The 23781-nt window shown below is 33.5% G+C and overlaps 1 protein-coding gene across 1 annotated transcript; it reads left to right on the top strand.

Moving 5' to 3' along the window:
• The first annotated feature begins 106 nt into the window (after positions 1 to 106).
• Positions 107 to 20486, top strand: LOC121119094 (uncharacterized). Its single transcript, XM_040713713.2, has 10 exons — positions 107 to 405; positions 464 to 1025; positions 1100 to 1278; positions 1504 to 1892; positions 1965 to 2433; positions 2497 to 4346; positions 4420 to 4641; positions 4696 to 5265; positions 5332 to 5664; positions 12860 to 20486. The coding sequence occupies exons 1-10, from the start codon at positions 333 to 335 to the stop codon at positions 18695 to 18697; spliced, it is 10485 nt and encodes a 3494-aa protein (XP_040569647.1). The 5' UTR covers positions 107 to 332; the 3' UTR covers positions 18698 to 20486.
• Positions 20487 to 23781: the final 3295 nt, after the last annotated feature.

Genomic DNA, 23781 nt, shown 5'->3' on the forward strand with positions numbered 1-23781 from the left:
CATTTTTTTTGAAGTGTTTGAGTGTCTGTGTTTGTTGATTTCTAAGTAATTGGACTACATACATTAGTTGTTGAACAAAAATAACATTTTTCTTTCTTTTTTAAAGACAAATCTGGATAACATTTTAATTTGAAGAAGTAAATATATTTTTTCCGCATTTGCGAGGGTGGAAAATTAAGGTTCAAAGGTTTAAATTTCTTTAAAGTTTACAATGAACGCATTACTTAAAAACTCAATTCAGTCCTTGTTTAAAACTTGGAGGGCTTGAAACAGTGAAAGAGCTTTATTAACTATGATAATATTGTGTGTAGTCTGAAATTAAAGGATTAATCATGAAGACAGTTGTAATAGGAATATTATTTCAAATATTACTATTTGAAAAAAATTTGGCCTTTGTTGTCCACAGTAAGAAATCAATAATTATTATTTTTTGTGTAGTCCCTCGTATTTTTATTTTTTGTAGAGGGCTCTGATCCAAATGATGGATGCAATATAGTATGTCCTCCGGAGGAGGCTCTTCCCCTCTATGAAGTGGGACAAGTCTATTCGTATCGCTATGAATCAGATGTTCGAACAATGATGGAAGGGACAAGCAAGCAGACATCAACACTTAGGATGGAGTTTGATGTTAACATCAGACCCCTCTCCTCTTGCAAGTTTGATCTCTCCATTGTAGGAGCTCACACTGAGGAAATGGGATCTGCCGTCTCCGTAAATGATCTCAAATTTTCCTATGTTGATGGAAAAGTGAGTCAGCTGTGCACTTCAGTAGATGAGCCTGAATGGGTCCTTAATATCAAGAGAGGAATTCTGTCCTCCTTTCAACATTTGGACAGGAAGGAAGTGAATGAGAGAGACGTCATGGGAGATTGCTTAACTCTTTACACTCCTGAGAGCTCTAGCTGGGAAAATAAAAAGTCTTACCTTAAGACCAAAGAGAGTCAGAATTGTCAAAACAATCACAAACTCTATCAATACGCTCTTAATTTACCAGACATTTCAACACAAAAGTTGCCTCTTATTTCGTAAGTGGGAAAGACTCTTTCACATCTAAGAACAATATCCGCTATACATATTTATTTTATCCTTACAATTATAGTTCAAAATCTGAATGTAAAATACAGATTGGTGAGAATGGTGTTTTGGAACAGAATATTTGTAATGTTCGTCATAAATTTCAACCCTTTCAATCCAGCAATGGCGGAGCTATCACTGAAGAAAATACACTTTTCAAGCATGTTAAAACAATCCACGCGCATGACAATGCAATGATTCGAGGTTCTATTATTATTCATTCATCTCATGATACTATGCACTTATGTCAATAGCTTTAGATTTTTGAAATTTAAAGCAAAAAAATTTAATTTTTCAATTTCTTTTTTCCAAAGAAATTTAATTTTTGGACTTTTTTAACAAAACAATACAAAAAAAAGATTGTTTTCATGTTGGCGCTTCACATATAAACTATAGGTACATTATACAAATATCCTGGTTTATTTATAGGAACCTTTGACAAAAACACAAATCTGCTCTATCATCATCAAGACTATTCAGAAACAGAGACCATTTTCTTGGAACAAGATGCTCGCTCCAAGTTAAAAGAAATAGCTTCTTTAGAAGAGTATGAGAAACCTGAACGCTTTGCTCAATTAGTTCATCTTCTTCGTCAAATCGAATATTCCAAATTGGTTCATATTTTCTATGAAATCCAGGATGATTCTCAACGCACTATTATGATGGACGCCATTCCTCTATTGAAAACAGAGTCTGGAATAACTTTAATGCGGGACATTATTCAAAGTAATCAGCTACCTCCGAAAATGCTTGATAAATGGTTTTTCTCATTTTCAAGTTATAAAAATCCAACCATTGGAATGATATCAACAATAACCGTAAGTTACTTTCATACGATAATAAAGCCCGATTAGTTTATACAAAGTCTTCAAATAACCTTTGATTTTTAGTCATTACTCAATGAAGAGCCGCGGAATGCTGCTCTCATTGGGATCTCCACAATGGTTCAAACTTTTTGTGAATCCGAAAAGAAATGCTTTGAAATGCTTCCTATTCAGTCAGTCGTAAAAAAATTTGAAGATTTTATTCAAAATAGATGCATGAACTCCGAGGAAGATTTGGTCATCCTAGCCTTGAGAGGGATTTCTAACATAGGCTTTCTAACTGGTCCAAGATCTAATCTAAGAGAGTGCTACGAAGAGAAAACAAATTCCATGTTTATTCGTGTTGCAGCACTTAAAGCCTACCAGGCATTGTCTTGCGTACCTGAAGACTCTAATCATTTGAAACTCGTCTTTTCCAACATTGATGAAGATTCTGAAATCCGAATCGAGGCATACATGGCTGTTATGAAGTGCCCTTCCTCAGATGTCATTGCCTACATTAAGGAAATCTTGGTCTCAGAGCCCGTAAACCAGGGTAAGATGATATATAAATTAACTATAATACATTTTTAACAATGATGTGCTATCTCTAAACTAGTTGGATCTTTCATTTGGACCCATTTGACCAATATTCAAGAGAGTCAAAGTGAAGATCGAATCGCTCTTAAGAAATTAATTGGAGACGAATTCCTCGATAATAAATGGAAGACAGATGTTCGAAAATTTTCACGTTATTTTGAAATGACCAAGCTATTCGATAACTCTAGAGCCACCGTTGATGGAAGTGTTGTGTTTTCCCAAGATAGCTATGTCCCACGGTCTGCCATGATGAATTTATCAGCTAACATTTTTGGCCAGGATTTTGATTTATTGCGATTGGATGGGCGAGTCGAGGGGTTTGAGCCTTTTATTGAGGAGCTGTTTAGCTCCAAAGGATATTTCAAGGAGGATTCTATCCATAAGCTCCTCCGAGGACTTCGGAATAAGAGAGACACAGAAGATGATGCCACTTTTACAAACTCCTTGATGGATGATCCTAAGGGAAGATATTTTATTAAAATATTTGGAAGAGACAATTACTATGGCTCTTTCAGCTCTCTTCCATCTCTTGTCAATAAAATCTCTCAGCTATATTCACTCTCTAACAAACATGAATTCCTTAACGGTCAGAACATTGACTACTCTCATTCCTCTATATTTTTGGATGGGAAAATCATTGTTCCATTGGCATCCGGATTACCGCTTTCCCTTTCCGTTAATGGCTCAACAACATTCAGTTTAAAATCACAAATGGATTTACAATTAAACGACTATTGGTCAACAGGAAAAGCTCATCTCAAAGCTCAAATCTATCCAACAGCAAGTATTCAAGTAAATGGTATCATGTCCGTTGATGGACATTTCGATCAAACTGGAATGAAATCCACGTCTCATTTGCACATAACGACTCATTTTGACAGTGAAATTGATGTGGACAAAATGAAAGGAATTAAAGCAACCATGAATGTTCCAAAGGATAATGTCAGGTTCATTGATGTTGATGTTGACTTTTATTTGCTCAAAGACAAAGAAACTGGCTACTTACCACTTATTTCAGAGAACCCAAAGTCTGAGTTTGTTCGTTGTACTCCATCAGTATTTGATGTTGTATTTGGAGTCAAATTTTGTGGAGAATCTAGCTACCATTATGTTGAGGGAAGTCGTTGGAGTGATATGGGGATCTACTTTGCTGGACCCTCCAATTTCAGCATTGGCTACCAAAAGACGGATATTTTTGATAAATATATCTTAGACTATGAAATGGATGTGGAGGATCACTCAAAAAAATTTATGTTTGCCTTTGATACTCCCGGATCTGTTCGGAGGGATCGTTTATCAAACTTGACACTTCTTTTGGATGAAAATAAAAAGACATTTTCCATGGATTTAGCTGTACCTTATAAATCAACTCGAGTAGTTGCAAACTACTTTGGAGGAAATGACCTAATCACCCTGGATGGGCAATTACACTATGATAAGCAAACCTTGATAGGGTTAAAGCATACTCTTGAGAGAACTACTGACCATGGAGATATTACACTCAATGTCTCCACTAAAATAACTTACATGAACAACAGGCTAGTTGATATTTGGGGAGCAGCTGCGTTTAAGAACAACAAAATGTCTTTTGATGGCAATTTGGAGAGTATGTATCATGAACCCATAAAAGTTTCTGGAAACTACAAGTCATCAAATGGTCTCCAGGCTTTGAGTATTGACCTTAACTCAAATCCATTTTCTACAAAACTTACAGCCTCTTCCTCATCAAGTAATTCCAGTATCAAACTTGACAGTAATATATCCTATCGTCTCTTTGATCAGCCTGAACATCTCATCACATTGGTTGGAACTTATAAACATTCCAATTTGGGTGCATTACAGAAGCACGATATTTCCCTCTCCGCTAATGTAAGACAATATTAATGAAATTATAGATAATTAATTAACATATATCACCGTTTTCTTTAAAAAATATTTTTAGCCTACACAGTTCCCTAACTATGACTCTGAGATGTCCTGGGCCATTCAGCTCTCAGATAATTATGCAGAGAACAAAATAAAGGTTAGAATTGGGGAGTCTAGTTCCACCATCGAACAGCTCTTTTCTTCTCGTTCCAATGAAGAATTGGAGGAATTTATATTTAAAGTTATGACCAACAATAGTCCCTCAGACAAAAGATATGGCCTTACTTTTATTCATCACGTAAGTTTTTATCTGGACTTCAGAGGATAAATTTTGAACCATTGGTATCCATAGGTATCCCAAACCAAGATTCAAAATCAGTTTGAAGTAGCAATGGGCCAATATCTTAGATTTAACGTTTTTTACAATTGGGCTGTAAGCTTCAAGCCTCTTAATTACCTTTGGGATGTAGGGTTAGAGTTTTCAAATTTATACAAATATGGAGCAAGAGTTGCTCTTCTAGAAGAGCAAGGATCTGGTAATATCAATGGGAATGCACATATTCAGTGGAAACCGAATGAGAAATATGAAACCACGATGTTTTTCTTACGTCAAAAACGTTCAACTATAGACTATATTGTGACTGCAGATGTGAACATTCCAGGAAGAAATAAGTTGGGCATTAATGGGACCATTTTGCTCTCTCCAGAGCAATCTGCTTTAAGATTGAGCTTTGATGACATTAAAGGCTATCAATACAATGCGGAGCTGAATCTCCATCGAACAAGTAATGATGATATGAGTATGAATGCACAACTTCAGTATGATGATATCATTTATGGGGGTAAAGCTAAATATTTGAAAAGAGAGGGAGATATTCTATTCAATGTAAAAGTTACATCCATTGGTGAACTCACTATTCAGGTAAAACAGATATCTATGTTGAAATGAGTTGTTTTGTGTTCATAAAATGAATAACTTTATTTGTAGACGGCCAATCAATTGAAAGAGATTGATGGTCTTCTCAAATGGGATGATAAGTACCATGAGGACTGGACTCTCAGTACTAAAATATTGCAAAATAAATTATCAGGCTCTATTCGTGCGAATGGTTATAACGGTATGTTACTGGCTCAATTAGAGACAAAGGGATTGGAAGCCCAAGTCAAGTGGAATGATGCTGAGCATTACTTAAAAGCCAAATACAACTTGAATCCGAAGGATTTTGTAATTAGCATAGATCTCAAATCCCCATGGAGACGATTGAAGCACATCACTACAGTTTTGAAGTACAAAATAGAACCAAATGCATTCAAAGGACAGGTAGGGTCTTCATTTTGTTCTTAATTCATTGAAAGAGGGTTCGGGGGTTATCATTCATTAATCTTTCCTCTAAAAAGAGAATTAAAGAAAAAGGTTCATAATCAAATGGTAGTTAACAACTAATACATAGTGTCATATTCCCCCAACTATTAAACAATTTGTTATTGAATAGTAGGATCTTCACTCCAAATGTAGACCGTCAACACAAAAAATTGAGTATGGATTACATTCGTATTCCTTGTAGAATTATACGAAATATCTATCAACAAATTAGTCTGATTAACTCATTGAGTCTGCTGCAAATTCCACTCAAAGTAGCCAAAATTAATCATTACTATGAAAGAAGGATAAGTTCAGAGAATTTATTTGAAAGGCCATATCGGGATCAATATCATTCTCCTTAATCAAATAAAGGTTTTAAACTATACTTAATTTTTTTCTGTATTTAATCTCATCCCTCAAATTTAAATACAAAGCCTATAAGTGACTCAAATATTGGCATAAAATCTTGGGCTGTACTATTTATGATTGAAGTAAAAAAATAGTTTAGGATTTTCTCCTTTTCTAGATTTTTGTTCAAGATGATTTGTATGTTGATACACCACATATGACTCATGTTCAGCTGATCAATGCTCAATACTTATCAATAATTATTTTTTTTTACGTACTGAACCTCAAAATCCCTTCTAAATAAAATCCTTTGACTGAGTTTTCTTATAATCTCAAAATGTCAAAACTGTTTAGCTCTGATTAGTCCAGATTCGATTATTCTTCCAGGTTTCTCTTTACTAAAGTGTTTCTTTCAATCCAGTATTTACATGCCAAATAAAAAAGTTAGTTTGCAGGCCTTTTGCACAGAATCTATCTCGAAGAGTTCGATATATCTGCAGAGCTAATTACTTAGACTCTTCGGAGGTTGACCAGGCAAGGATTCCTTGGACTATGTATAGGTTTATCCCTGAATTTAGTCAATTTCAAACAATATATATTTTCTTTTACTTGAATAAGGAGTTCGTGCCATATGACTTGGGCGGATTTAGCTACTACTTTTTACAAGTAATGAAGTTACTCCAAATATAATTAAAGTACACATAAAATATTTTGGGGCTACTAAAACTTTTGTACAGTGTATTTAGGAAGCAGCTTATTTAGAACTTTTTTTTTTAATATATACAATTGTTTTTAATGTAAAAAAGAGGTAAAAAAAAATTTTAAATTTTTTGTAACATACCTAATATAATTCAATAAATTATTTGATTAACACCTGACGTCACTATAAAAAACTGTGGTAGAAATCAAACATTAGTGGGAAAAGTATTATATATAACCTTAATCTTACTTATGTTTTCTTCATTCCATTTCAACTAATAGCAATCGGGTTGTTTTTTATACTCCACGGGTCCCACTTTTTGGAATTACGTAGCCAGAACCAATAAATTAATTATATAGACATTTACCCCCCCCCCCTTTCCTTTTTTAATATGACACGCTGAGCTTTAACAACACACGCTCGTTGCTCCATTTTTATTTCTTAGAAAAAGTAGTCACCACTTCTCAGATATTAAAGGGACACTCAAAAATGAGTCCTTCACAGACATGAAGATTTTTTTTATTCATATAGATTAGCAGTAGTACTTGATATTATTCAGAGTTGTCTATTAAGCAATAACACAAAGTTTTTCAACACTTTTGTTACCCACATTCATCGTCTAGTCCAATTGAAAAAATCATTTTTTTTAATCAAAGAATAAATGTACCCAAGTTTATAACTATGTATGGACTAGCAATGGGTTGTTACTCAGTGTTGCTCAGACAATGGTCAATGTTGTTTCTTCTTCATGTTTAGACCCCTTTGGTGCAGGCCAGCATAATAATATACGTATTATTATGAGTTATATAAAAAATAAAAGTCCATCTTTGATTTTTTTCAAAAAAAATACCCAATCGTAATTCACAAAGAAAATTATTTTTTATTTTTTTGCACTAATTAAGAAAAAGTAGTAAATAACATTTATTAGAATTGCAAAGAGGAACACAAACCTACCAAGAATTTTTGTCCTTGCAAAAACAAAAACGCTTGACGGGGGTGTGATAAATATTTTAAGAAACTATATTGCCATTTTAAATATTATTAAGCTTAGTTCTTGAATATTTTGATTAATATTTGTGTGTGTTTTATATGTTTTTATAACCTATTTTAGCATTCTCTAATATGTTTCCCGTATTTCAAAATATTTGAAACAAATCTTGGTTACGAAAAAAAAAAAAAAAAAAAAAAAAAAAAATACAGGGAATTTCCACAGATTCCTTTTTTTTTTTTTTTTGCCCATAACTGTATTAATTTTCTATAAATTTAGAAAACTTACGAATTCGTATAGTGATTTTTTATCTTGAAACATATCTCAATGGAGCTCAAGGAGACTAGATAGGGTGTACCCAATATATGACCCCAAAAAAATTCGGACGCCCATTTTAGCCTGACCAGGTTCAAAAGAGGCACCCACGCAAAATTTCAGCCCCCCAGCTCCAACAAGGCGGATACCCATTAAGGGCATACCCACTTAACCCCTATTATATACTCGTATATACAAAATAACAAACTATAATTATTTTACAGTAAAATTCAAACAATATTTAATATAAAATGCTAAAAAAAACTACTCAAAATTGCAAACACGGATACTTTGGATTTCTTTTTAAACAATGTTTTTTATTCTACCGTCTTGTGTTAAGATATATAAACCCTTTTCACTCCCCACTCTTGAGCATCCAACTTATAAGTGACAAGAGACAAACATAAATTTGAAAATCCAGGCACACAACTTGAAATGTCTTACCTTGGACCTTATTAATTATCATAGCAAATCTCAATTTCAAAGGAAACTAAAGTTTCTTAAAATTTGTCGGCGTATTTGAAGACCAGAATGGGATAAGATCCTAGTCTACAACAAAGGGGCCTGTAATAATAGTTGCTTCAAAATATAAAGCACCATCCTCTTAACAGTTAATTGTGTACCTCCACAAAGGGACTTATAAATAAAACCAATGGAAGTCCTACTTTTTGACTACGTATGTGGAGGCATTCCAAGTAGCTATGTAGAATTAAGAAACGTTTGATATGCAGTGTATGTGGTACTTGTATGCCTGACTTTGCCAACAGATTGATACGTTCTTAAAGCACTCGGGTCTTTTACTCTAATGATCTCTATTGATTGGTGAATTCTTGGGTTCCTCGGTGCTGTCAATGTTCTCTCTCTGTAGATCAAACTTCTGAGCACAAAGGGGAAATATATTCTCTTGATATCCTCCTGAAGAATAACATTTATTTCCAGAATGAAAGCATTCTTACAAATTTTGTATTCCGATAAGTACTAAATATTTTTATTCCACTAATTAGCGGAATGTCCGCCTCTTGTAGGACTGGTGCTCGGGATCGTGCCTATGATTTTTTTAGATGAGGGGGGGGGGAGAGGGGGAATTTAAAATTTTGGGATGCCTATTTTAAATAAAAAAACAGTTGACTTTTATTTATCAAAGACAGGGATAGTCTTTATTTTTAACAAAAATCTTACTATTCCGTACTATTCTCTCTGTTTCACTCAAAGTATTGATAGACAAATGAAACTGTTTGTATATTTTGAGCGTCATTAATTTTTTTTATCTTTTTTTGAATACAATATTTTATTAATAAAATTCGAAATTTTTGCTGTTTTTTGCAAAACATATATCAGATTTTGATTGTATTGCATCAAACTTTCTGACTGATATCTCATTTTCCCATCTGTCATTCCCTCTAGGAAGGGAGGAACAAAAATGAGCCAATCGTTGTCCTTTTAATTCAATTTAGATGCACAATGCTGAATTTTTTTGCATTCTATGGTGTAATGTGTATTAGTGTTGAGTGCGATCTCAGACCGTAGACCAAAATTTAATGGCTTCAAATGGTAAACCGATCAATCTTTTTTGGTCTTATTCCGAAATTTTTTCTCAGCCTGATTTATGAGTTGTGAAAATATGATTGATGCACACATTTAACTTCATGCAACGTTATTCTGCCAATGTTCAAAATTATGAAACAAAACTGACGTCATCAATCATTCATCTATAGAAATATAGATCCATTTTAAATGTGGGCAGACCACCCCATTTTTTCTTTCTTCCGATTAATAAATTAAATGACATTTCAATTTTTTCCAATCATTGCATAAATAATTCAAATTTTCCGAATGACATTCAAATTTTCCAATTCTCCCCGTGGCGACGGCCTTGGGCATGATTGTGTGCACTCATGAATATCGGAGGGTAACGCTGTGGATTTGTTAGGAGATAGTAAGTGTAACTCCTTCTTTGACTTAGGGTAGAATTGATGAACGATATCGGTGTACAGGGGTGTCTGCAGGATTATATTTTGAGGGGGGAGGCGGTTTTTTGATTTTTTTAATCTCAAAATCTATAGCAATTCACAAATAACTAACTTTTTTGAAGAAAAAAAATACACAAATATAATAGTTATTAACAGAAAATTAAATTTTTGTAAAAAAAATTTATATATTAAATTTGAAATCTAAAATTTTTTTTAAACAATTTTTTTTTAAATTTCCGTAAAGATTCCTAGGTTAAAAGGAGCAAATGTAATACTAAAATGTTTACTTATATTTAATCAGTGCAACTCTATCCAACCAATTAAAAGAACATTACAAAATCAAAAAAAATTAATTTTTTTGGAAAAAAATTTCAATTATTACTATTTTTACTCTCCTTCATAATTTGCCCGAATGACGAAAATAAAATCTATTAAAAATATTTTTTTTTTTTTTTTCGCACATGGCGTTACTTTATTCAGAAACGAAATTAACTAAAGGCTTAGCACATTGCATAAAGCATAAAATTTCAAAGTTAAAAAAAATACAAAAAATACGGTAAAAACAAGAACATTATCAAACTAAAAATAAAGGTCAAAAACAAACAGAAGAACAATTAAAAATTAAAATAACGTTGGTGGCATAGTCTTCATTTACTTGAAAAACTAATTTTGGTCTACGGTCTGAGACCGCAGTCGGAACCGAGTCTCAACACTAATACACATTACACCATACAATGCAAAAAAGTTCAGCATTGTGCATTTAAATTGAATTTAAAGGACAACAATTGGCTCATTTTTGTTCCTCCCTTCCTAGAGGGAATGACAGATGGGAAAATGAGATATCAGTCAGAAAGTTTGATGCAATACAATCAAAATCTGATATATTTTTCGCAAAAAACAGCAAAAATGTCGAATTTTATTAATAAAATATTGTATTCAAAAAAAGTCCATATCTTTTATTACTTTGATAAGTAACTTAATAATGGGGAATACGTCTGTAAGGTTTAAGTCCTTCTGAGTCCTTTTTGCATATATTAATTGTTGTGTTTTTGTAATACCTAATGGCGTTGACCTGGCCTTCTTCCTTCCCACAATAGTGTCCTAAAAATTCCTCATGAGATATGCTCATATGTTACACTTAAAAAGTTCTAAAAGAGATGGTCAGTAGTCTCTTTTGCTTCATTACAAAATGGGTAAATACTCCTCAAGAGTCCTCTATTAAAAATAATATATATATGTTGTAGTTGTTTTTTGGGGGGTACAGGGCGTCCATCCACCCCCTGTGGGCCCTCCAGGTGTTATTCCTGTCTATGTCCTTGTAAAATGAGAATTCATTTCTTTCACCATTTACCTGCTAACAGATGACCAAATGAAACGTCATGAAAAACTACTATCCTCTTAAACATTTAGGTTTACCATGTTAATTTTCAGACTCGAAAATGCTTACGATTTACAGTCATAACTATAAACCATGGCGCACCTTGTTTGCCAATACGTTCGAATTTTCAAAATGGGTAGGAATAATGAGAAAAATACAAATATCCTGTAGGTGACCAACATATAGGTATTATTCAAAATATATATATATATTACGGTTGCTAGAATTCCACACTTTTCACATCTTTATCCTATTTACATTTTACAATATGTACATGTAGTACGTCAATTTTCAATAAAAGGAAAAACTCCTAATTAATTATTTTTTACTTCATATATATATATATATATTTCTTTGACATATTTGAGTCAATTATAGGCTTTCCATTCCAATTTGTAGAATGATTTAAAATAACCAAGGATATTAACTATACTTTAGAACCTTTATTTGTTTTAAAATACTTATATTGGTCCCGATATTTTAATACATCTGCCAATTTATTCTTTTGTTATTGTGACAATCAATTTTGGCTAATTCAAGTATAATTTGCGGCTCCTCCATTGTGATAATAAGAATAATTTGCTACTAGAAGTTGACGAATATTTTTCAAAGAGTAGAAATGTAAAAGGAGCGAGACCATGGGGTAAATGGGTAACGAGCTAGGGAGAAATTATTATATTGAACTCAATGTGTGTAGGTTCGATACCCGCTTGCTCCTAGAGAATCATGTACATCATGTAAATGCAATTCTTAGCTCAGATTCTAAATCTTTGATGTTTTTTACACTTCATCACTGCAACTCCACCTGACAATTTCAAGGAACATCTGAAAAAATAAAATGTAATCCCAGGGGCATCCGCAGGGGTGGGCTAGAAGGTCTATAGCATATCTATATAGAAATTTTCACTAGAAAATTTAATATTATAAAAAATTATAAGTTTTATTTAATTTTGTATTCCAAAAAAGTTAAATTTTCAATTTATTTTCCCAAAAATTCATTTTTGAAATTTTTCTACAAAAAATTGAAAATTATAATTTTTTTTTTTCAAAAAATTTTATAATTGAAATCTTATAATTTTGTCAACGTCTGTGGATTCTTGAGATCTTTTTTCAAAAACCTTATATTTGAAATTTTCAATCTTTTTGTGAGCAACTATGGATTTTTAAAGTTTTTTTCAGATTTTTTTTTTTTTTCTGAATAGCTTTGGATTTTTGAAAAAATTTTAATATTTGAAATTTTTTTCCAAGAAAATAATTTATTGAGAATAGCTATGTATTTTTGATTTCAAAAAACTCTAAAAAACAAGGCCCAAAAAAAAAAAATATATATATATAATCTTGGGGACGCCAATGAATCCAAGTCAATATTGAGACAAATTATTCCAGCTTATTTTGTGTTGACAAAGGGTATATGACCATGTGTTGTATTATACATATATAACTTGTTCCCTTAGATTGTTGGGCGATGGAATGAAAAGGAGGTGTCATTAAATGGAATTGGCTCTTTGGAAAATTATAATCGTACCCTTAAAATCAGATCCACATCCTCTGAGTCCCTTCTAGATGGCCTTAAAATTGATATAGCTCATGTAGACTCAGTAGAAAATCTCCATTTGAAATTTGTAACCCTGTACAAGTCTTTTGAATCAGCTCTGGAATGGAAGCAGAAATGGAATTTAAAGGAAATTGAAGGGGAATTCAAGATCCATAGTTCGTCTTTATCAGAGAGGCTAAGAGGCAACTACATCATTATTAACGATTCCACCATGATCCACAAAAAAATTGAATTCAACATGTATCATAATGAAAAGGAATTCATTATGATAAAGTCAATCATTCATCCCCATGGTCTTGAATTGCTGTCTCATTCTCCTTACACTGAAAGACTGGCATTCAATGCCTCTTACTCTGAAAATCAATTGATTTTCCTTACATCATTGGGTGAAAAACGACATTTGAGTATGGAAGGTTATCTAAGTAGAAATAATCCGTTGAAAGGAAAATTTATTGGGCAAATAGTATGGTTTGACTCTGAATTCTCAAGTGAGAATAGATTCACCATGGATTCAAAAGAGTACATTTTTGAGGCATCGGCTTCCAAGAAAGACAATAGTGGGGAAGAAACTCATGTTTTCAATTATAAGCACAACAAAAATGACCTCATTTGGAATGTGTCGTCCCCATCCCTAAGTTTTCATAAAATTCTTGTAAATCTAATATCTGAAGGAGATAAACGAACCTTTTATTCTGTCGGAGTAAATGATAAATTGGCCTCCTTGACGATGCATCAGAATTCTCCTGGACGAAAGGAATATATTGTTATTACACCAATGGGAGAGGGCAAGGCAAGCTACGATCACAATGTTCTTCCCACATTTTTATTCAACATTGCTCTGCTTGAGTCAAGTGATATGTCTGGAAAAATTGATTTGAAGGGTCAGAATGGGAAAATTGAGATCATAATTAACAAAAGTCTCCAAATCCATAGTGATTTTGTCTGGAATGAGAATAAACTCGACGCTAAAGTTGTAGGGAATAGAGTTGACGAAGGTTCCCAAATCTTTGACTTTGTGTTAATGTGTAAAAAAGGAAAGGACATGGAAGGTGGGGAAATCATGTGGAAACTCTCCTCGAATGAGCTACAGATCTCTCCTATTGAAGGTGAAATTAAGGTTAATCTGAAAAAGAAAAATCTCAAGGGATTTTTTAAATTTCCTCATGAGGGAAATTTGTTGAAGAAGTATGCCATGAATGGTGAATGCATTGAAGGAGCTAATGATTGCTCTCTTCAACTCGTCTCAAATGAAGAAGAAATATTTATTCTTAAAGGTAAATTTAGTCAAGGTATGATGGCATTGGAAGTCGACTTGGCCAAATGGGGAATTTCAAAGTATGAAGTGTTTCTCAACTCTAATTTAGGAGATCCTGTCAAAAATATAGAATTTTATTTTAAAAATCCAGATCAACACTACATCAAACTTAAGGCAGATATTCAAATTTCTACAGATCGAGTCTACGTTAACTCAGACATTAATACTCTTTGGTTTGGTGAAACGAATCTCGAGTTAGAGCTGAAAAGAGAGTCAGATATCCTTTTATCTGGAGATATCCAACTTATAAATCTCAAAGAAAAATCAGAGATACTTTTAATTCAGTTAATTGTAAAAAAAGATAGTTTAAGTAGTTTAATCCAAGCAAGTGATGGAAAATTTCGCTTTGATTTAGAAATAGAAAATAATTACAAAATATGGACTTCCAGACTAGTTAATAGAGAGAGCCAGGTATTTGCATTCAACGGAGAAATTGCCTCTCAGGATAGAAATATTAAACTTAGCCTACAATTTGATGAAACTGAGAGTTTATGGAGCTGGGAAGGGTCATACAAGCCAAACGAGTCAATTAAAACAACTATTCATTATGGTGATGATTCTATGTTCAAATTAAGTAGTAATTGGGATATGACCTCAGGCATAAAGGCGGGCATAGAAATTGAATCTAACTTCCATGTGTTTCCTATTAGATCCAATGTGAACATTGAGACTTCCAATGAAGGAATATATCTCCTTGAATCTAAATTCAATGACAAAGATTTCAGGGTATCATACAATCATCAATTGAGTAATCTCCATGTATCAAGTACACTAGGTAATATATCCAGTATAAATATAATTAGAACGAGCTCAGGACAGGTCAATGCATCTATTGAGACAATTACAGGTGACACGTATTATGCAAATTATTTGTATAATGATGCATTCTATCTCGAAGTCGGTCTTCCAAATGACATTTACTATAAAGCTTATTTTGATATTAGCAAATCAGGAGTAAATAGTGTGTTCCATGCCTTTGATAATCATTTATCTTTGAACGGATCTATTAATGAAAACATGACCAAAGGGCTATTGAATATTGAGTACGTTCTTCCATATTTTGGTTATGAGTTTCATGAACTTAAATCTACTTATGACTTAAATGAAAAAACTGAAATATCCATTCAAATAAATGGTGCTAAACAACTGTTAATGCTCAAAGTGAAAATCGAAGATAATTTTTACTCAATTCAAAGCTCATGTCTGAACATTTATAACTTTAAAGTATTATTTGATAGAAGCGATTCTATTGAGCTTGAATTATTCTCTCAACATCACAAATATGGTACAAAATTATTTTGGGATTTCAGCAAAAATTTTGTGGGAAATATGCAATTAAATTTGATGACCCCTACTTTGAATATTAAAAATATTCTTTCTTATGACTTGAGAAGCCATAATGATGAATATATGATCCGATATCGCGTATCTAGCCAAGAAGAATCATTTATGGATGTTAAATTAAAGTTTAAACTAACTAATGACTCCTTTAATGGACAAGCACTATTAGAAAGTAGCATTCCTAAATGGGAATCTGTAAAACTAGATGGTACTTATGTCATCACTGCGTATCCTACGGCCCATCTATCAATAAAAAGAAATGACAATACTATGGAGAAAAAAGATGAAATTGATATCAAAATCAAGTTTGATGATCTCTTTCCAACAATCTTTCTAAGTACAACATTTTTTGGATACGAAAAAATTATAATTAAAGATCAAATGAAAAAGACAAGTGATAATTCGAATATCTATGAAATAAGAGTTTTAAAGAATAAAAAAGAATGGTTGAATTGGACATTAAAATATAAAGAGAGAGACGCGTTTAATTTAAACAAATTTGCATTTACCTCTTCATTAGTTGGGGAATATTTAGAAACACCTCTTGAATTAAGTGTGAATTGGGATATGAAGACCAGGATCAATGTATATTCTTTCAACGCTTTAGTAACTAAGGACGCAACAAACGTTTCTCTTTCCATGATTGTTGACATTGAGAAACACTCATTTGAAATAATATTGGAGACGCCTTTCAAAAATTACGAAAAGATAAGTCTTATAGGGAAAACAGGAACCACATCCATTGGAAAATCCATGGGAATCCAATTTGGACACAATCGTTCTAAGAGAGAAATTAGCATGGAGTCTATGATGGATGAAGATGGAGTTGAGAACTATAGTATCAATACACCTTTTGAAGACTTGAAAAAAATGTCACTCCGTGTCAAAAGAGATAATGAAGGCCCTTTCCAATTTGGTTTCAAATCCCAGGGTAAATTGCTTTTGGCTTTAGGAATCAAATATGATCTGAGAAACCCATTGAAAGCATTAGAACTCACTTCACAAGTCATTATACCCATGTTGAAACATGAAGAAAACGAATTCAATTTGAATTTTAAGGCAAACCTGAATAAGGAAGGACTTTTAGAAATCAAAAGTCCAGTTCGTAATTTCTTCCTCAAACACAAGTATGCACAATCATCAGATGGCATTAACGAGCATGAGACCAGTTTAAAGTACAATGACAAAAAGAATATTTTTGAACTTTCTCGTAAGGAGAGTTCCTATTATAGGGAAAACGAGATTTATAGCAAAGAAGAGTTAGTATATAAAACTAATTTCTTAGGTAAAAAAGTTGAGGAGAAGAATTCAATGAGTGAGTACAAAATCACATTCTTTGACAAATCTGCTTTCAAATTTGAGTATAAGACTGAGGACTCTAGATTTGACTATGCATTTACGGTAGGGTTGGATTTCAAAAAGTTATCTGAATGGAAGGGTGATATTTATATGAAGACAGGCGAACACCCAGAGTCATTAAGTGGCTCACTTGAGCTAAAGAATAACGAAATCCATGGAGTCTTAAAAGCAACAGAAGCAGAGATATTAACTGTGAATGGAGAGTTCAAAGAAGACTTTGTCTCTTTCAAACTAGTGAGTAAGGGCTTTGATTCAAATACTCAAGTTACATGGAAAAGGATATCTGATTCAAATGGCTCTTTCAAAAATGAAATCAAAATAAACAGTGTGACAGATGGGATACTTTATGAGACCTTTGGTACCTTCGACTCTTTCCCCTTTAAAAACCTGGACTTGACCATGAAATATCGAGGTGAAATTTATGAAAATATTCATGTGTCTCACGATATTTCAGACTCTGATGGTACATTTAATGTTGATTTGAAAAAATCCAAAGTCACCATAAATGGAAATTATAAGATCCATGCAAGTGATTGGTTGTTTTCCTTGAAGGGAATCCAAAAGCAGGAATTCTTTTCCATCCAAGCTGAAAAGAAGGATAAAATTGATATTGGTATTAAATTTGACGATTCAACTTTTACGTCTGGGGACTCCAATTCAAATAAGTTTGAAATAAAGTTCAAACTAAGCAAAACAAACATTTTTTTTGAAGCATCCATGTCTGAAGACAACGAAGATATACTAAAGATTTTTGCAAAAGCAGACTTTGTTATAAAAGATAAATATTTCCTCGTATCTGGAGAAGCTGGTATGAGTGATGAAGCATCAAAATTTAAAATAGAACTTGATTGGAATAAACAGAATCCAAAATTATTTGTCAATGCCTCACTTGATAGTCTTAAACTTTTTGAGCTATCCGCTACAAGCAAAGGCTTCCTGGATTTCTTAGAGGTAAAAATATTATGTATGGAGCAGAATATTGAGTTCTCAATTACTAAGTCAAATGACTCATCTAATTTTATTGTCTATGATGTTAATTTGGACTTTTTGGGTCAAAATATTCTGAAGAGCTCAATCAAGTATACTCCTGGCTTCAAAAATATCCACTCTAAATTCGTGATGAAAAAGGAGTTTGTCGAAGTAAAGGCCAGGAATGAAGGCTCAGATATGTCACTTGTCGTTACTTCATCTTACCTCAGTGACGACTTTAAAATCCAATACAATCTGGGTAGTTCAACCTTTGAGCTCCTCTATCCACAGTATTTGGAGATTCATGGAAGTGTTAAGAGTGAAAGAGATGTCATCATGGCTGAATTCAAAGTTAAACAGAAAATTGTGAATGCAATGAGTAATACCAATGGAAAAATGAAAATAGATGGATACAAGGATTTGAAATTTGAGTTAAATTTTGATGCAGAAAAAATCAAATATAGTCATCAACTCTCTGACTTATCATCCAAGGAACTAAAGTTCATGGCTCATATTGTAACAACATTTCAATTGGCAAAGAAAGTTGAAGTAGGGCTTTCCTCTGGCCCTGGGAAGTTTACATTAAAGCTCAAACGCAATGACAGAGAATACTCTATAAAATATGCAAACGATAATTTCCAAAAGTTCTTATTGAGTATTGCCACACCTCTACACAATTTTGAGAAATTGGACATAAAGTTTGCTCAAAAGATGGAAATATCAGCACCAAGATCATTTTTGGAAACCTGGTAGATGTCACTGTTATGGGATTGATAAAGAAACAAAATGGAAAGCTTGAGTTGAATGGAGTACTCTTGGGTAAGAACTTTGATCTCAACATAATGCTTAAGAATGGCAAGTCCTTAGAATTTGATGGACATATCAAGGATGCCAATGGCAATGAAGTAATGAAAGCAAAGGGAACCGGGACCTTTTCTGAAAAAGACGGAGACTTTCAAATCCATATCGGATCTAGTAATACTCTTAAAGGATCCTGGGAATATTCTAGTGATGGAATAAAATTATCATATTCATCCACGGGTGATTGGCTTACTGAGAGATTTGGTGAGATCGACTTTAAAAAAGATGGACCAGGAGGTTTTGTGGGGGATATTAAGAGTAATATTGGTAACGTTGTTGTTAAACTAAATAGTTTGTCATCTGGATTTGATGTAGACATTAACGTGAGCAAGAGATCAAATCAGAATATCTTCATTGGTAGAATCACTTTTAAAAACTCTGGAGGATCCCTTAAATTGGATGCTCATGTAAGTTCTCCATTATTTCAACATTGGGGTAAGGAAATTTCTTTCCATTTTGATTCTCTCTCCCTGGATACTAGTCACATTGATATTTCCTTGAAAGGAAGGCTTTTCAATGAAGAACATTTCATGAAGTTCTCTTATAAATTTAAAAACCCCAAGGAAATGGAAGGAAACATTGCCATTAAAACAATGCTTCTACCTATTAATGACATAAAGGCTCCATTTTCATTTAAAATGACACATAATGAGTTCAATGCACTCTTTTTAAACAATCATGTGTTTGTCAAAAAATCCTCAAAATCTCATTTGGAAGTGGATATGCATTTGGATTTGACAGCAATTGGTTTGGAGAAATACTCATTTAATTTAGAAGAAAATTATCCCAATGCCTTGAGCATGGGTCTCAATTTCAGTCCTTATGTTCAATTTAAAGGAAATTATTCCATATCAAGTCAATCAGAGTTAAGGAGTGAATTCCATGTGGAAAGTTTTGCATTCCCTCATACTCTTGTTTCATTATCCATGGATTATATGGAAAAAGGAACACTTAAATTGAGTGTTAGCAATGAGGACGGCCCAATACTTGGATTTAATACAATGAAGAATGGCAACGTTCAAGGCTTTGTGTCAAACGATAATTTTGGAACCTATAGCATGGACCTTGATGGAAATTTGCTGGCATTCAAAGATTCCTCGGGAGACTTACACTCTCTTTCTTACTCCAACGATGGAGAGTATTCTTTACGTCTCAAGTCCATTTGTGTCTTCATCTCCTCGATCCAAGCGTTCTCTTGGAGGATCCTACAGTGTGGATGAGAACAAGAATCTAAAATTGTCTGTTCAAACTCCGTTCGAAGCCTTAGAGTCTATGAATATGGAATTTATGTCTGATGGCCCAGCTCAAAAAACCTTCTCCTTTGAATCCAAAGGAAACGATGTTGACTTTGGATTTGGTGCATCCTTCGACTTTGAGAATCCAAATTCACTTGTTCAAGTTCATTTACTCTTCGGGGACTATAGATTCAAGCCATCACTAATCAAGTTTGATTTAGATGTCAATATTCACAAGTTATCATTGAGTTACTCCTATGGAGATATTTACAGCTTTGAGCTTCTAGGAGAGCATATTCCAAGCAAGGGATTGAGAGTTCTCAAGGTAAAAGCCACGGAAAACGCACGTCAGCTAGTAGATGCATCTGCTCAACTTATACTGAATGCAGGATCCATTGATTATGAAGGAAAATATTCCTTTGCCTTACCTGAATACAAAAAAGAAATATCAAACAAGTTGAGTTTGAATTTTCAAGACAAATACTCGATTCATTTTAATCATCACTACAACGGAATTGATATTATTAAGATATTCTCTCTCTTTGAGCCCCTCTCAAATGGTGGGGGTCATCTTAAGCTAGATTGGTTTGTGGACGAATTTAAACCTAAAAAGGTTATTGAGGGTGACGTAACCTTTGCTTCAAAGGAAGGGAATTTTCTTATGAAAGTTTTGGGAAAGAAAAGCAACGGAAAGTATAAATTGACAGACAAGGATTTATCTATTACCTTTGATATTCCTGATAATAAACCCATGAATTTGAAATTTGAATGGGCACATGGATCAAACCAACACTATGTGTATAAGATCTCTATGAAGTCAAACTTTGAGCTTGACTTTTCCATCGATGCCACACTTAATAAACATTTGACCGCTTCTGTATTCCTCAAGTCTCCTACAATGACAATTGTTGACCAAAAATTAGATGCCTCCTTAGCTCAAGCACCAGGAGATACAAACATAGCAATTAAACTGGAGGGAACTGTAAATCTAAAGCTAACCCTTCATTCCAAACATACTGATTCTGATTGGAATGTTGAAGGTAAACTTACTCATCCTGATCTATCTGGTTCTGTTTTGGGAAAATGAACCAGAATAATCTTTTATTCGATATCCAAGCTAATCCCTCATGGTACCCTCCTCAAAAGATTACGATCGACCTAAAGAGAAAAAATCAGATATACAATGGAAATATTGAGATGGACATCCTTGACAATAACTTTAAAACCGTAACCCTAAAAGCCGAACTAAATGCTGCCGAAAAAAACAAGTATCATTTATCTTTAAACTCTTCTGTTTTGGGTGTACAGTATCAATTGCACTCTGACATCAAATTGACAATTGAAGAATCTGATTTCAATATTAAAGGCTTGAAAAATGGAGAAACTGTATTCGTCTTGAAAGGTAAGCGAAGTGGATTCTCCCAAATAAAATATGAGCTCACTGTAAGGAACAAGACAATATTTGTTTTTACATACAGCAAGGAATCTTCAATCATCGATGGTAAAGATGGAAGTTTATACCATTCAAAATTGGAGATCCCTCATTCCTCAGCTACTAAATACCAATCAATTAATATTGCAATAAAGAAACAAAACGAGTTTTCCTATCCAGAACTGAGAGGAGCCATTGAGCTCATCCTTTCTGCGGATAATAATGAATATGCCAAAGTTAAGCTGAATAGAAATCCTGGAAGTACCTCATTAACTATGTCAAGTCCTCTTCTAAAAGATAACAAGGAACTCATTGTTAGGATAGAACATGATACAAAAAAATCCATGAGCATTGAGTATGGATCCTTGATAAAGTTTGTCTCAAAACTAGTATTTAAAAACAACGTTCTTCTCCTTGAATCCAAATTGGAGAACCAATTACAAAAACCTAATCTCGTTGTCTCAAAGATACAAATTAATTTAGATACAAAAACAATCAAAGCACTCGTTGACCTGGGCAAAGATAACATCAAAGTCAAAGGAGAAGTTAAGAAACTAGGAGAATCCACGGATTTCGGCTTTGCAATGGAGTCCACATTCCCGTCCTTAAAAGTAATTTCCTTTCATGGTAGTTATATCAAAAAATCACCTTCTGAGTCCAAGATATCATTGAAGGCTAATTTCAATCAACAAAAATTCTTACTTGAAGCTGAACACGTTAAAAATAAGAAAACAATCTTAAGTGTAGACACTCCATTCCTGGGATATCAACACAATCAATTTGAAATATTATTTGAGAATAATAAGGCTGAATTGCATACAAGGATCGGAGAAGGAGTAAATGAAATTAAAGTAGGCTCTCATTTCTCATTAAACCTTCCTCGCATTGCATTTGACTTGGATGTCTACACACATGCCGAGAAAGCCGTTCATATTGAATTTGAGATTGAGATGGGACAGAATGAAAAATCTTTCCACTTGGAGGTTGGAGCTGTTGGTAAGGAAATGAAGTTGAGAATCGAATTCGAAGATGATGAACACGTGGAGGTAGAGATGCACTTACCCATTAAAGGCTTTGAAAATTTGGAAATGAATTTGAAGTTGATTTCCATGACTGGAGACAATAAGGAATTTGAGGGGAAGTTTACAACTGGTAGTAAGCAGTATTCTTTACACTCCAAAATGATGAGCAAACAAAATAAGAACACTAAATTGGATATTAAGCTCAAGTCTCTTGACGGAGGAAATGACTTTGCCGATCTACACCTTGATATTAAACATGAAAATTTGGCTCAAGGATTGGATGCTGACTTCTCACTCTCATCTTCATTCATGGATCCAGCTAAAGGAAATGTGCATTACAAACTCAACAACAGATACTTTGAAGGGAAGGCCAAGTTGTCTTATGCTCCTTTACCACATATGGAAGTTGTATACAAGTTAGGTATTGACGAGGATAAAACTTTTGTTGCAGAAGCAAAGGCAATTGGAAAGAAAACTTATTTTGATATTGCATTCTCATTTAAATTTGAGGGTAATCTTCAATTCACTTCTAAAGTCTCGATTCCCTCTTTTTCAAGGGATTTGAATTAGACTTTGTCATTGTGGACGATCGAAAGAAGTCCGAAGCAACTTTTGTGTTAGATTTTGAAGGCATCAGGAATGAGTTAAGTCTTGCATTGCAGAAACCTTCCCCTGGAAACTTGATTTTAAAGTCAGTTTTGGTTATGAATAATGAAAACATCATGAATATGACACTTCATCGTCAAAGATCCCTGGAACTCTCATATCCTCCTACTCACACAAAGAACCCATCTAAAGGCTTTTACATTTTGTCTATTCACTCATATGTCAAGGTTCCTAAAATACTTTCCTCAAAATCAAATTCACCTGATTTGAAGTTTGAACTCTTCTTTAATAACAAGGTTGGGGCTAAGGTCTTTGCTAGCTCCAACATTCTAGGAGAAGTACAGAGTGCATTATTTTATGAAAATGAAATTGCCAGAGGAAAGGCAGGCTTTGAGATCTATCAATCCAATTACAAAAAGTCTGCGTCCTTCCATGCAGATTTTAAGCCCAAAGGAAAGTTTGAATTTACTCTCTTCAATAACAAAAATTCAGTTAATCTACTATTAGAAGAGGAGGCTGGCCATTTAAAACTTAATCGAGGAAAGAGAGAAACTTCTTTCGAATGGAATAAAAATGATTTAAGAAGTGGAGTAGCATCTTTAAGTACGGATGCTGGAGTACACCGAGTACAATATTCAATCTCTCCAGATTATGTTGGTGATGTAAGTGTAGAGAGTCCAT

Source organism: Lepeophtheirus salmonis, chromosome 5 (genome assembly GCF_016086655.4).
Source record: "Lepeophtheirus salmonis chromosome 5, UVic_Lsal_1.4, whole genome shotgun sequence".
NCBI classification, from domain to species: Eukaryota; Metazoa; Arthropoda; class Copepoda; order Siphonostomatoida; family Caligidae; genus Lepeophtheirus; species Lepeophtheirus salmonis.